This window comes from Tachysurus vachellii, chromosome 3 (assembly GCF_030014155.1).
Source record: "Tachysurus vachellii isolate PV-2020 chromosome 3, HZAU_Pvac_v1, whole genome shotgun sequence".
In the NCBI taxonomy this organism is placed as follows: domain Eukaryota; kingdom Metazoa; phylum Chordata; class Actinopteri; order Siluriformes; family Bagridae; genus Tachysurus; species Tachysurus vachellii.
This window is the reverse complement of record NC_083462.1, coordinates 10,600,253-10,616,361: the sequence shown is the minus strand read 5'-3', so window position 1 is coordinate 10,616,361 and position 16,109 is coordinate 10,600,253. Positions and strand designations below refer to the sequence as shown.

Sequence of the window (16,109 nt, the reverse complement as noted above, 5' to 3'; positions counted from 1 at the left end):
TACGCTGTGATTGGATAGATTTGGTGCCTGTTGTTTGATTAGACCCGCCTACAAGTAACTAGTGGCAACAGTGACCGAAAAGAACTGGCTGAATTACAAATGCGCTTATTTGGCAAATTAGGTACTACTTATATAGGCTACAGCAGTCGTTATATGGTAACGTATGTAGTGCGCAGGGAAAGTGAATGGGGAGTGATTTGGGATGCGGGTCCAGTGTAAAGGCTTGTATGGTGTGTACGTGGCGTTCTGTGTAGTTTAGTAAACACTTTTAAAAGTAATAAATTACTTCTAGGTTTTATAAAATATCAGGGTATGTACAGTGGATTTAAAAAGTCTACACACTTTTACAAAATTGCATTTTTTAAAAAATAAAACATTTGATTGTTGGGTAAGTAAGTAAATAAAAAACTACTAAAACTACAGCTTGATTGCATCAGTCTGAACATTTTGTAGACGCAACTTCTGCCTTTATTACAGCATCAAGTGTTTTATATATTAATTATATATAGAGAGAATTAATTATAGAGGTTAATTATAATATCTATCTATCTATCTATCTATCTATCTGTCTATCTATCTATCTATCTATCTGTCTATCTATCTAGCTCTTTAAAATGCACACCTCCTCACAGAAGCTCCTATAGGTAGAACATTCATTCATTCATTCATGCATTCAGTCATTCATGTGTTTGTTCATCATTCATTCATTCGTGTTCATTCATTCTTTCATTAGTTCATTCGTTCGTTCACTCATTCATTCACTCATTTACGTGTTCTTTTATTCATTCGTTCACGCATTTGTTCACTCATTCATTCATTCATTCATTCATTCATTCATTCATTCATTCATTCATTCATGTGTTTGGTAATTAATTCATTCATTTATTCGTTCATGCGTTCGTTCATTCATTCATTCATTCATTCGTGTGTTTATTCATTCATTCACACATTTGTTCATGCATTCATTCATTCATTCATTCATTCATTTGTTCATCATTCATTAATTTGTTCGTTCACTCATTCATTCATGTGTTCGTTTATTCATTCGTTCGTGCATTTGTTCATGCATTCGTTCATTTATTTATTAATTTGTTTACTCATTCATTTATGCGTTAATTCATTCTTTCATGCATTTGTTTGTCCATTCATTCATTCATTCATTCAATCATTTATTCATTCATTGCTATATGCTTATCATATCCTATTAATTCACTCTACTCATTCTATCAGTTGTTCAATAATTTTAAAATTCATTAGGCAAGTGAGGCCCCTACTGTTTCATTTGTTCTTTTCATTTTTTTTGAAGATGGTTTTATTCAGTTTCTTTTCACACACATTATTGTTTATTCTTTTCATTTAATTGTTTGCAATAAATAAGTAACATTGCCAAAGTAAAGTAATCTCTTTCGTCCATTCCAATCAGTCAGTCAGTCAGTCAGTCACAGATCTGTTCATTTACTACATTCTAAAAACTTAGTAATCTAATGCCACTTGTCATTGTATAATGTTACCAGTCAGTGGGTTATTCATTATTTGTGTGTGTGTGTGTGCCCGTGTGTGCGCACGTGCATGTGTGGTTTTGTATGTATTTTTTGTATTTTTTCTTGTATACACAAAAGGTGAATATATGCCCACTTCAGCTTCCCAGCATTCAGGGAAACGTTTGTTTTCTATCTTTCAGTGGTAGTAGAGAATATCTGGTCATGTTTACTTCAGAAAGCGCCTGAGGTGATCATTTTAACCTCTAGTCTCGTTGACTTAAAAATCTTTGTGTTGAGGCAGCATTAAAGAGATCATTCGCTTAATTGAAGACCCCAGAGTAGAAATGCACACAGCCTGTGGCTAGGTTCAGCCTTATTTATGGATTTTTCACAGCATTTGTTGTGTTCTGCATTTCACAGGTTTTTTTGAACGTGCAGAATCAAACATTATTAGCAGTATTAACTAATGGGGTCATGCGTCTGGCTAAACTCGATCAGAGCATTTCGTTTTGTGCAGTCATGCATGGTGATTTAGGAAGCTGTTATCCAGTATTGATCATCTGTGACCCTCTTTACTTCCTCACCCCTAACTGAGTCTTCAAATGGAAAAAGTGCCTGAAGGTGTAGGGAAACTCACAACCCCTTGTTTACTTCCTGCAGTAGTCACGGTCACTTGTTCACAAGATTTTAGAGCCCTAGGGGGTTTGCACTTTTTGTTGTGTAAACGTAATAATTGCCATATTCCTCCATTGTCGTGAGGAACGGCATGTCGTGTAGTTTGCACTCATGTGGCATGACATCACTGTGAGTTAGAGGAAAATGCACAAAGCTTGGATTACATTTGGGTTGTTAGATTTTTTTCTTTCAACTCACCTCGTCTTTGAATCTTGTTTACTCTGTTTCTCATCTTTAGTGTCATTACACCTCATTTGTGTGTGTGTGTGTGTGTGTGTGTGTGTGTGTGTGTGTGTGTGTGTGTGTGTGTGTGTGTGTGTGTGTGTGTTGGATCCCCTAACATTTCATTACGTAAAAAAAAAAAACAATCAATAAAGAATAGGTGGCTGTCGCAAAAGAAAAACTTTACACTGTTTGTAAGGTTAATATTTTTATTGTGACTATGGAGGTAAAGTTGTGATTAACAACTCAATGCTCAAAGTCAATGCTCGAAATGAGTCAACAAGCTCAGCTACAGACTGAAAAAGGCACAAATATGACCTCGGACCCATTATTACATCACACAATGATTCACAGCCCTTTCTCAGTGATATAGCTGACACATGCATGTAATGCATTGTGGGTAATACAACAGACTCAACAAGGTTTCTGGGTCTTCAAGTATACATAGAGGCATGATGGTAAAGCTTTCGTGGTAAATGTTAAATGTAATAAAAATATGAAACATTTCTTTTAACAAAATATAATATGCTCACTGCACAATATTGAAAATTACATCAGAATATTTTCCTTTTTTTTCAGAATTTTTACAGAATTTTTACAGAATTTTATTTATTTCACAAAAAAATATTAACAACTTTCTCCAAATCTTTCTCCAGATTGGTCTGTGGGTTTTTTTTGGACGTTTGCTGATTTGTCAGAGCTTCACTAATAAAATACGTCTTGAGAAAACAAATCCTGCTACTAACAGAACCAATTCATTCTTCTGTGAATAAAGACAGAATGCAGGATTCCAGCATCCAGCAATTTTTACACCATCATGGATTATTTTCCAATAACAACATGCCCTTATTAGGTTTTATCGCTTTTCATTTGTACACATTTCGTGGCGGAAGTCACGTCACCCTTGAATCGCTCAGGCTTTCTTAATTAAAGGTTTTTCTTTTCAGGTCTGCTGCTTGATTTCTCTTAGAGTAGGTCAGAGGAGTCTGAACTAATTAGAAATATGGAATAAAATGTAACAGGATGTTCCTGAAGAAGTCTTTTTTTTCTCCTCTAATTTCACATCTCAATGTTGTTTATTCCTCCACAGCAATTTGCTAATCATTAATATTTGTGTTTATTAAAAATGCCAAGCCTCTGTTTATGCTTATAATTAAAGTAATTAAATATTTTGTTAAAAGTGCGACGTCGTTGAACGAAAAAGGAACGATTGTGTTCTCAGTTACTGTATTATGTCTGTAATCAGTCTCACCGTCACGTTACTGAGAAACTGTGAAGTTCAGCATCCTCACTGTTACAAAACGCTGATGCTGGAGATGTCTACTGTAAAAAAAATAATAAAATAAAATAAAATAAAAGTGCTACATAAACTCCGCAGACAATTCTTCATCACATCAACAATGATGAAGAGCATCATCTGCCATGAATTTTTACATTTATCAAATTCACACCATATACACAAATTCTTTTTAACTGCTGCTAAGTCATAAAAATAAATAAAAATAAAAATAAATTAGAATAAAATTAGAATTTAACTGTAAGGTTGGAAAGTGATCAAATCTCTGAAATATGATAAAGTGAATGCAGAAAATAGGCAGAAACCGTAGGACAGATTGATATTAATACGATGATATGAATACACAGCTTCTATTATGAGTGCGGATGTGTGCGGTTGATTGGCGCTATATAGAAATAATAAGATATTAGGACAAGCGTATTGTTTCGCACTCGACATGCCACACCGTTGTACCCACAGAAATTGAATCAAGACCTTGAGCGCAGTCAGATTTGAGAAGTGAACAACGCCGTGGTATAAAAAGCCGTGTTGGATGTTTCTATGTGCTTAACGCATCAAAAGCTTAATTAAAAATCCAAGCACATGGAGGTAAACGTGTATAGAAGGCTGTTTTGTCCTCTCTTCAGTTGCTATGGGAATCAATCAGAGAGATGTGTGGAGTAAACTGAATGCTTAAAATACCTGCGATTCCTCCAGAGTACCTGGAGTTAAAGATTCAATCCTTTATACCAGGGCTAGCGTTGTACAGCAGATACGGCTCTGCGATCATAAGCAGAAATTTGTGAGTCCAGGAAAGACATGGTTGGTTCTTTGATGAAGGCACTTTAACTTCGCCATGAATTGAGATATATATATATATATATATAATATTTTTATTATTATTTATATATATATATTTTTTTATATATTTTTTTTTTTTTGTCAATGTTCAGTGTTGAATTTATTTATCATGTCCAGCTCACACAGTGGAGTGTTAATGGTTTAAGCCACAGTTAATGACTGATATGAACTTAGACTCTCATGACTTCTATATATTCAAAACAAACGTTTTTTTCTCACACAAATGTTTTTATCTTCAAAGTAAATGTAAATGATGATATCAAACCCGTTTCTGCTCTCAGACGCCCCAAGCGCTTGCTCATAATCGTCTAATATTTGAAGGTGTTTATCTTCAACCACTAAAATTCACACGTCTCACACCAAAATCCTGACTCATTTTAGATCAGACTTGTACTCATAAAGTAATTCATTCGTTCATACTGATTAAAAATGTCTGATAATGTCCATTTTCATTTCCCAGAGGAACGGAACTCCAGTATACCGGTGAAAAGGTTTAAAGACGGTGAAGTAAACAAAGAACATAACGTTAATGATGAAGTGTATGTGCGCAAATGTACGAGCGACTGCTTTCCTCACTTACTGAACGTCCGGCTTTTTAAAACACATGAATGGACTCGAATTTCAAGGATATTCATTTACAGTTTAATTCACGATTTAATTGTAAATTTTTTCCACATTTTGCTTTTCTTTCTCATCATTGTTTTTTGTCTTGCACGTTTTTATACGCTCTCCTTGTTCGCTTGTTTTTGCTCAATCCCGAATTGAGAAAGGAAATTCACTCACGTCTGGTAAATTTACCTAAACATTGATTAGATGTTTAAAAGACTTTCAAATGTTCAGAGCAGGTCTGCAGTTCTCTTGCTGACACCTCGTATATCGAATGTTTTTTTTTCCTTTCTGTACAGGAAAAAATGGCAAAGAAGGACGCGAGCACTACAAAGTTACCAGTCGATCAGTACCGCAAACAGATCGGTGAGATTGTAACCTTTATTAAATATTCATCATGTTCTTCCAGCTTCTCCTAATACATCCCTGCTGCTAAGAAATTGTTATGAGGTCTGATGGCATTAAAGTTACATGTATATGAAGCAACACTTTCCTGATAAATGTGGAAGGGGAAAAAACGTTGTGGATAATATTCTCTAACATTGAAACTTTGAGACAATATTATGTTTTTTTTTTTTTTTTAAAGCTAATTCCATAATATATAGTATTTGATCTTAATTTTTGAAGTACCATCAGTTTGCATTTTCTTCTTATCATCGCCTTCTTTTCGTACAGCGTTTGCAGGGTTTCGTTTGGTTTTTATCATATTGTATTTTATTAAAACTAAATTTCAATACAGAAAGTAAAATTAAATAGAATAAGATAAAAGATCAAGTAAAATAAGGTTCAGTGTGATTAGTTGTGCAAAATTGAGTAAAGGAAAATGAAATAGTGGATAAACAGTGGAAGAGAAATAGACAAAAATATTCATTCACTCATTTTCTACCGCTTATCCGAACTACCTCGGGTCACGGGGAGCCTGTGCCTATCTCAGGCGTCATCGGGCATCAAGGCAGGATACACCCTGGATGGAGTGCCAACCCATCGCAGGGCACACACACACACTCATTCACTCACGCAATCACACACTACGGACAGTTTTTCCAGAGATGCATGTCTTTGGACCGGGGGAGGAAACCGGAGTACCCGGAGGAAACCCCCGAGGCACGGGGAGAACATGCAAACTCCACACACACAAGGCGGAGGCGGGAATCGAACCCCCAACCCTGGAGGTGTGAGGCGAACGTGCTAACCACTAAGCCACCGTGCCCCCTAGACAAAAATATAGAAAATTATATTGAAGTTTAAATTAAACAATACAATGGAATCTAGTTTCTAAATAAAAAATGTAACAATTTACGATCATTCAAGTCATCAAGGAAGTGGAGTTACGCTTATTTAACCCAAACTGGTTTACTCCGCTAACACAGGGTACATGGTAGCTCAGAGGTGTTGGACTATAGATCTGAAGGTTGTGAGCTCAAACCCCAGGTACACCAAGCTGCCACTGATGGGCCCCTGAGCAAGGCCCTTGTGTTTTTGACTCAGTTAAGTTACTTATATCATACAGCAAAAGTTACATTATACAATATATTGTGTTACACACAATAATACAATAATATGTGAGCAACATGAATGTAGATGTTTGTATTTTTGAGAAACCTGGTAAATAAAATATGTTTTCAAGAACATAAAACGTCTTGAAATTGAATTTGAAATTTGAAAGACTTTTTGTGAAACACATTTGTTCTTGTTATCACTTACATTATAGCAGCTACATGCAGCTATAGCTGCTACAGTACGTAGATAAAAATCCATGCAGTTTATTCCTTCCAACGTCCTTGCCCGTGTTGACAAAGTTTTACCAGGAAGCTTCACTATTTTCATGATAATAAGGATTTCTTATTTAAAAGAACAGACCGCATCGACCATACAAGTCCCTGTAAATGACCAGTTACTATAGAAACAGTAACATATTAGAAGGAGCATATTAAATAAACCCTGTTCTGTGAATTACAGATACCGGCTAATGAAAAGTAAGCCGGTTTGAAAATTGAACAGCTCTGTGGTATAATAGCATTTATATACAATGCTTTCATTACAGGATATTTAAAGCAGAGAGCTGAATCATAAATACAGGGCTCATGCAATAAGTTCGAATTGTGAAAACGCACATTTGTAAAGTTGAACTGCGATGTTGTTTCACCAGGCGCAGCGACTTGGCTTTGTGTGTTGACAAAGCCTTGATGTTGTGTACATAGTAACACAGACTGTCATCTCCACCATTACCCACATGCTTTATTTTATGTGAGCTCATTTCGATCCCCTTAGTAGGGTTATTTAGCTTGTTGTGTGCCGTCACCCCATCTCGTCTCAACTCTGTTTCATGTCTTGGAAGAAACATAACAAGCTGAACCCCTGCAGAAATCTCCGCATCTCAGCCATATTCGATTTATTTTTTTTTTTTCTTTTTTTCTTTTTTCATCTCGTCTGTTCAAAGACATAACAGCAGGTAATGGACAATAAGAATCCCTCCTCCCGACTCAGAAGAAATGTGTCACCTGAAACGGCACAAAGAAACACAAAAGAAAGAATACGCAACGCAATTTGAAAACGTAATGAGAAGGTAATTTATATCCTGTCAGGTTTATTTTTTTTCTGGCCAGTGTGCTTTTGTGATGTTGAGTGTTTCAGCATTGATACATCAGCCATAAATGGTGTTATTACTTCTCATAATGTAGTAAGAGTAGTATGATTGTGTGTGTGGTGGTTGTCTTTGTCATGCATTACCTGTAGGTCTTTGCTAAGTCAGTCCTGTATATCTCAACTTTTTGTTAAGTGGTTTGTGCAACTTACATTTATAATATTTGGCAGATGCTCTTATCCAAAGTGACTTATATTTTGTCTCATTTTATACAACTGAACAATTAGGGGTTAAGAGCCTTGCTCAGGGGCCCACCAGTGGCAGTTTGGTAGATTTGAGCTCACAACCTTCTGACAGGAAGGCCAACACCTTAACCACTATCCCAAGGGTATATTGAGGTTGAGAGTCCTGGCCTAACATAAGCAAACTCGTACACCAATTTCATTCTGTAGCCTCCAGCAGGGTTTCAACTCAGTTTGCAGGAGTCAGAGTCCATTGTGCTAACCATTACACCATGAACTTGCCAACAAAACTCTGCAAAAAGATGCAGATGATTTCAGGATGCATTATTGGTCATCAAGAAGAGTTTACTCTTGGAATGAATTACATATCAAGCTGTGTATGTACCCAGTATTCCTGCCAAGTGTTTTGGCATTGCAGCATATTAATATCAGACTATTTACTCTTGCATGGGTATGTGGCCAGGCCAACCCTTTGTCAAGCATCATTTGGATGTGACATCATCCCAGCTGTCTAAAAACAGTTTAACCCATTGCATAAAGGAAGGAAACTGGCTATTTTGTGGGTAATGTTAAGAGGAAAATCACATGTGAACAATTATGAAGTGGCATCAAAGCGATGTGTGTTGTGTGATGTGTAGTGAGTTTGAATGATTCTCATTCTCCATAGAGGGCAAGGTCGAAGCTTTGCGTAATTATCTTGCTCAAAGGTAGAATGAGGTCACTTTTATTTCCAATACAGTCACTTTAAGTTCCAACAGAGATGCTACAATAACTTGCTGCTGTTTTTCTGGATTTGCAGCTGGCTTTCAGTCAGGATTTCTCTCTGCGTTCTCTGCCTTTGTCGTATCTGCCCAGTTCTTTCTTTGTGTGCTTGTGCCTTTACTTATTCAGCTAGGGTATTTTTTTTTTATTCCCTCTGTCACTGTGATGTGATGTGAGAGACAAGGGCCAAATGGCTCTCATGTGGTGGGAGTCAGCCTGTAGCACTGCTTCTTGCTGATGAATGATGTCAGTGCTTTACCTCTCTCTCTCTCTCTCTCTCTCTCTCTCTCTCTCTCTCTCTAAAACCAAGGCCTGTCGCCAGGCCGTCACTGTTCTCGACCCTCTAGCTAGGATTCAAGACTGTCCTCTCCAATCAGGCATCTCACTGCTTTTAACTTTAATTCCAAACAACACTGCCTATAGTCTTGTCACAAAAGCAGTGTGTGTGCACACACCATGGCAGCTTCCTTATTCAGGCACCTGTCCTTTATTTCCCCTCAAAACCTGACACTTTTTGACTGCTTTTTTTAAAACCTTTTTTTATTATTATTATTTTTTTTTATTATTATTATTATTATTATTATTATTCATGTCCTCCACTCTGGTTGGTGCTGTAATTGTTTGGACAAACTGTACAGACCTACTGCCATTTATAAACAAGTAAAAGTGTTTCTTTCTTCAATAATTAAATCATATAATTAGAAAATACCAACGACTGCACAGCTTCGTGTAATCTATGAAGTCTTAAGAGACCTTAAGTCCTTAGGTCTTCATGGAATTAATTCAATTAGCCATTCTATATACATTTATATTTATTATTCTGCTAGATGTGGTTTTCCAAATGAGATGGAACTGAAAGTTATACTTCAAAAATACAGTTAAAAAGACTTTATTAAGAGAACAGCATTTTTGTGTCAAAAATGTGTGGTTTTCTTTTGTTTTGTTTGTTTTGTTTCTTTAAGTTTCTTTCCTTTAAGAAAGCTTGAATATTCTTTGGACAGTTCTTTCTTTGTGTGCTTGTGCCTTTACTTATTCAGCTAGGGTATTTTTTTTATTCCCTCTGTCATAGTGGGTGCATAGTGGCGATCGGATAGTGGTGTGATACAAAACACATAGCAACGAACACTACGAAATCTATCATGGCAATTTTATCGCTAGCTTTTAGCATGGCAGCTGAACAACAACTGGCTTACAAGCAGGCTAGCTGTTGATCTCAACACTGTGTTACCCAAATGTAGCTCTATGGCCAAATGTGCACTCGCAGAGCACTGAATGCTTATGATACAGTATACATTATACATTAGCTGTTTTCCTGCATCGGAAAAAACTCTCCAATATGCAAGCTTTCATCTGTGTGTCAGTAGATAGATGACTATGGCATGGCACTAATACCTGGGGGTTCTTCCTAAGGTAATTTATCACAATTGTTTAAACCTTGATTGACCTTGTGTTAAGTTGCCCATTGTGCACACTATCATGCTACTTAGACTGAATGACAGCAAGCTGATCCTCAGAGAGAACCTTTATTTATCAGCTATGCTTTACAGTCTAGTTAAATTCTTTCGTTGATTATCCTGGCTTGTTAGGAAGCTGGTGTCAGAGCACAGAGTCACCATTGCCCTTTCCAAGGGTCCAGAAGTGGCAGCCTGTTAGTGCTGATCTTGAAACTTTGATCTTAAAATCATTAACCCAGATCTTTAACCGCTGAACCAACACTGCCCAGAGCAACTGTGGGGCGACTGGTTGGTGGATATTGTCACCCTGGCCTAATGACATGATATTGGTGGATGCCCAATTAGAAACTGGTCATCACTTCCTCCTCCTCCTCCTTCTCCTCCTCCTCCTCCTCATCATCATCATCATCATCATCATCTCTACTTTCTATAAGGTTAACACACCAGCTCTTTCCAGTGTTCGTTCAGTGTTCAGCTCTAAACATGTTTCCTGTGGTAGTCTCTCATGCCATCGTGGTGTTCATTACCCAGGTGATTCTCACCACCCTTGTCAAGTAGAAAGTATGAAATTGTACTCTGGTTGCATATGTACATGTGGTTCTATAGACAGTGGATAAATTGATATGCTGTTTGGTGCTCAGTAGAAGGTTCCAGGATTCATTCCAAAGCAGAGTAGCTCAGGTGGTTAATGCTCTGGGTTGTTGATTGTAAGATCAGGGTTTAATATCCAGCACTGCCAAGCTACCACTGTCGGGCCCCTGAGCCTCTCTCTGCTCCGGGGCACTGTGTTGTGGCTGACCCTGTGTTCTGACCCCAAAGTTGGGATATGTGATGAAGGAATTTTACTGTTCTGTAATGTGTATGTGACAAAATAAAAGCTTTTTTTATTTATTTATTGCTGTGCCACATGTTACTTGACTATGGTGGAAGGTCTTGGCATGCTGGTGGATGGTTTTGGTATCCTGTTTGATTCGAAGACCCTAAGGTACATGTGAATAAATATTCTATTGTCATTTTAGTGGAACTACTCATTGCTACAGTTTACCAGTTAGAGAAAGAACACTGCACAACCCTTCGTCTAAAACCAGTCAACATTTGGTGTTTAAAATCTGGATCTTGGAATTAAAAGGTCCTTTCTGACATGATTGGGATTTTAAGATATTGACTGATTTTGGCATAATTATTTGGCAATAATGATTCATTGTTTCATACCACAGTCACTTTTCTATCTCTCTGATATTAAGTTTGTAGGTTTCTCCTAGTGCCTATGTGGGTTTCCTTGGGGTCCTTCATTTTCCTCCTACCTCCCTAAACATACTCAAAACTGTCCCTAAACTTTAATAAGTGTGTGAATATTCATAGTCAGCTCTGAAAGTGACTGGTATCCATTTTAGTGTGTATTCCCTCTTCGTGCCTGGATCCACCATACCCCTGATCGGTGTAAATCAGTTACTAAGGAAAAATGAATGAGTTCTGCCCATTTTTGACGCGAGTGGTTGGGATGGAGGATTGAAGTGTGACCAATCATTTTTTGTAGCATTAGCTATAGTCAGCTTAGTGGATTCGTCAAATTTGTCAAGGTAATATGTTTAATTACAATGAGATTGGAACTGCAAACAAATCTAATGAATTCAATTCTAATTAGTGTATAAATCAAATTAGTGCATTAACATACACTACACACAGCTTTGATATGTGTTGGGCAGTAGGTTTTTTTTTTTTTTTTTTAGTAGTTCCTAAACAATCAGTTATACAGAAGTAAGTACACCCCCTCACATTTTTGTAAATATTTTATTATATCTTTTCATGTGACAACACTGAATAAATGACACTGTGCTACAATGTAAATTAGTGAGTATACAGCTTGTATAACAGTGTGAATTTGATGTCCCATCAAAAGAACTCAACACACAGGCATTCCGGCCACACAGTCTAAACCGCTGGCCACAAAAGTGAGTACACCCATAAGTAAAAATGTACAAAAAAGCACTGGCTTATGGAGTTCACCAGAGCGTTTTGATGCAGTATGCGGCATATGGTCTGAGCACTGACAGGCTGACCCCCCACCCCTTCAACCTCTGCAGCAATGCTGGCAGCATTCATACGTCTATTTCCCAAACACAGCATTCATACGTCTGTTTCTCGACCATGGCAAGGCCTGTTCTGAGTAGAACCTGTCCTGTTAAACCGCTGTATAGTCTTGGCCACTGTGCTGCAGCTCAGTTTCAGGGTCAGCAAATTTACACTGCAAGCTGTACACTCACTACTTTACATTGTGGCAAAGTGTCATTGTCACATAAAAAGTTCATTCATTCATTCATTTTCTACCGCTTATCCGAACTACCTCGGGTCACGGGGAGCCTGTGCCTATCTCAGGCGTCATCGGGCATCAAGGCAGGATACACCCTGGACGGTGTACATGAAAAGTTATAATAAAATATTTACAAAAATATCAGGGGTGCACATACTTCTGTGAGATACTGTATGTAGTGAATCTATTTGGACATTTATGTATACAACATCATTTTGAGTTCCATTATTTAATAACGAGGATGGTCACATTGAGATCACAGTAGAAAAACTGTATTCCCGATGATAATAGCATTATATTTCGTCGCTGTCAGGCGGAAACCTCGTATGTCCAAATTTTGTCAATTTCATATTTTTTCACATATCGATGCTATTGGTCAGTCCCCACGTGGGTCTGTTATTAAGTTATTAATCTAAAGTCTTGAAAATAGCTTGAGCGCAAATCTCATAACTCCATTGGACACTTCATCTGTCCACCTCTTCCTCACTCTGCGGGAGAGCGTCGCGGCATATTTCTCCTCAAGAAAAGTCGCAACGAATCAACACGTCTTCTGAGGTAAATTTCTTCAAAACACTGGGCTCAAAGAAAAAAAAATCTTGACCCCCGCTAGTTCTGGTGCTCGTCTGAGGACAGGAATTTAGCGCAAGAGAATCCACTTCAACGTGGACTAAACCCTGTGTACTGCAGATAAGGTACGGCGTTTTTTTAATTTCCTGAAAAATAATGGTTTTGGAGAAACGAGGATTCCGCCCGACAGAGACGATTTATATTTTAGATTAATTGCAGATTTCAAATAAATCGTAAATAGTACATTTATCAAGTTTCTTTTATCCACTCCATTGTGGTTGGACCCAAATTTAAATCTTTTTACTGGAACCAACCAATATTTGAACTAATACATATTTATACCTCTAGATTATACATTATATATACATCTAATGTTTTATAAATTCATGTATGGTATATAAATGCAAATAGCACCTTTATATGTTATTAATTATATGCAAATTTTAGAAGTGTATTAAATTGCATTATTCTTCTACTTATTAAGTCCATACACAGACAACTTAGTTATATGAAGTTGCAGGTAGACTTGATGCAACACTGCCGAATCTGAGTCAACACAAGCGAGGCTGTGGAAGAGCATTGTAATGTTGTAAAAGTTACACTGCGCACTGTTTGCCCAATAGAATGCTATTTGAGACTCGTATCACAGATATAAATAGCGTATTGTAGAACAAAATGTATTTTGTATTATACAACGCATGCTCTTCGTATTTTCATATCACCTATTTAGATCGATTTACACCTTAAATGAACATGAATGTTCAACTGAAAGCAATCTAATGAGTGAAATTTGATTAGCTACAGTAGCAAGTCATGTCCTTCATAAGTGGTAACTACTTGTCTTGGTAATTAAACCCGTGTCATTTCACATGCACATGTATAGATAGCAGTAGTTGGAGACATTTTTGATGTACCAAATCATTTGAAAATTAGCTATAGTGCTAATATTGTTGGCATGTCCGTCCATTTTTAGAGAAAATTAGCTCAAATCACAATGCTTTCTCCTTCTGAAACCCGTGCACGTTTTGGAATAATCCGTAAACCGGACTTTATATACTATGGTTTTTTTACACATCTTAAAATAATTCTTTTGTTGTGATCTGAAATTGGTAGAAAATTTCTACTATGTGCTGCCAAATTCGCTCATCTAAAAGCCATCAATAGCAATACAGTGTAGGATTAATGGTAAACTTGCGGGTCATCTAGGAATATGTTAGCCATGACGGCAAAACGTAAACGAAAAATGCTAATAGACAGAAAAAATATTCTTATTACAACAAGGTAATTTACGCGTTGCCATTTTCTTCACATGTACAGCTGTGTAATCTGAAACGGAGTTAATGTTACTCTCACTCATTCATCTTCTACCGCTTATCCGAACTACCTCGGGTCACGGGGAGCCTGTGCCTATCTCAGGCGTCATCGGGCATCAAGGCAGGATACACCCTGGACGGAGTGCCAACCCATCGCAGGGCACACACACACTCTCATTCATTCACGCACTCTCACACTACGGACAATTTTCCAGTGATGCCAATCAACCTACCATGCATGTCTTTGGACCGGGGGAGGAAACCGGAGTACCTGGAGGAAACCCCCGAGGCACGGGGAGAACATGCAAACTCCACACACACAAGGCGGAGACGGGAATCGAACCCCCAACCCTGGAGGTGTGAGGCGAACGTGCTAACCACTAAGCCACCGAAAATGTTACTGTTATTGAATTTAAAGATTCAAAGAAAGACACTGTGACGTAATAATTGTAAAATAAAAAAATAAAAAATAAATAAATTTCCTAGCTACCAGTACACTGACATTCAATTCTGACTGTGGAATAGAAATCAAGTTATGGGAATTTTTTCTCAGTAAAAATGTTAAAAAAATATTCACTGGCTTTAAGTGCGAGACGTTTTTACATCTGTTCCAATAACCTTTTTGTTTTATAACCTTTTTATGAATATTTTGATTGTAGTAGGCAAGATCCAAACAGAAAAACTTCTAAAAGTACAAATACTTAAATAGTTCTGAAAGAGTGTTTCCTTACATATGAGCCGTTGATCAGCACTGTAGAGTGTGACATGACAAAGAATTTCAGTGCTTATCACTGACAAATAAACAAGTGCACATTACATTTTTTGGAGTTAAGATGATGAGGATTATTAGGCCTGATTAAGTATATACACACGGTGCAACACGTATTTACGTGTATTTGTGCTTCTTGTCTATCAGAAGAGTGCATAAAGGACAAAGTCAGTGTGCACCAGCAAGGCCTCTCACTGTATACACAATTTATTCACATTTCTCAGAGCAATTACTTTGATTTGGTCACAATTAATTATTCATTTGGAACAGATGGTCGAGTCTGTTTGCTGTGTGCAGTTTGGCCCACAACAAGAGCTTTCAGCAAAAATAAGACACACACCTAATCTGTCCCCGCTGCTTTAGAACAAAACAAGGTTCGAGTCGAATCGGTGCAAATGCAAGACCGAACTGCTGTAGTGCTTGCGCATATCACTGAAGGTGTAAGTGTTCTGAGTGTGGAGTAATTGCGTTTTTATGGATCTGTGGAATGATTGACTGGATAGATGGATGTGTTCAGTTTGCTAATGCACAGGATTTCAGATGTTACACATGAAACGGTGCACTGATAGTAATATAGGATGTGTACGAGCAACACATGAGGTTATCTTCTATTTCTTCATTTTGGCTGACAGATTTAACCGTAATTGATAAAGAAATGTTTTCTAGCAGCAGGCTTCTGCCAATGTGTGGTAAGAACCAAGCTGTTTCCCTGACCTTAGCTTTGGACACTCATTGTGTCGAGTTAACATCCAACTGGTTGTAGCTGTTCTTATCTTTGAAACCTGAATAACAGAAAAAAAAAACGTTATTTACAGTACAGTATATTACTTGATTATGTATGATTTTGAATTTGGTATGTATAAAACCTGTCCTGTGTCAGGTTGACTGCTTAAACATGCTGGATATCATTTTTGTGTTAAATTGAACCTCCTCTGTTCTTCCTCTCTATATTGCTGATTATGTGCTGTAACGAAACCAAACGTACG

The 16,109-nt window shown here is 37.3% G+C and overlaps 1 protein-coding gene across 1 annotated transcript in view; it reads left to right on the top strand.

The window, feature by feature from the left end:
- triqk (triple QxxK/R motif containing) overlaps window positions 1-16,109 on the top strand; it is a 28,357-nt gene that overhangs the window by 283 nt on the left and 11,965 nt on the right. Inside the window, exon 2 of the mRNA XM_060865688.1 lies at window positions 5,421-5,487. Coding sequence (XP_060721671.1) covers window positions 5,427-5,487 — 61 coding nt within the window. The 5' untranslated portion in view covers window positions 5,421-5,426. The remainder of the gene's footprint in view (window positions 1-5,420; window positions 5,488-16,109) is intronic.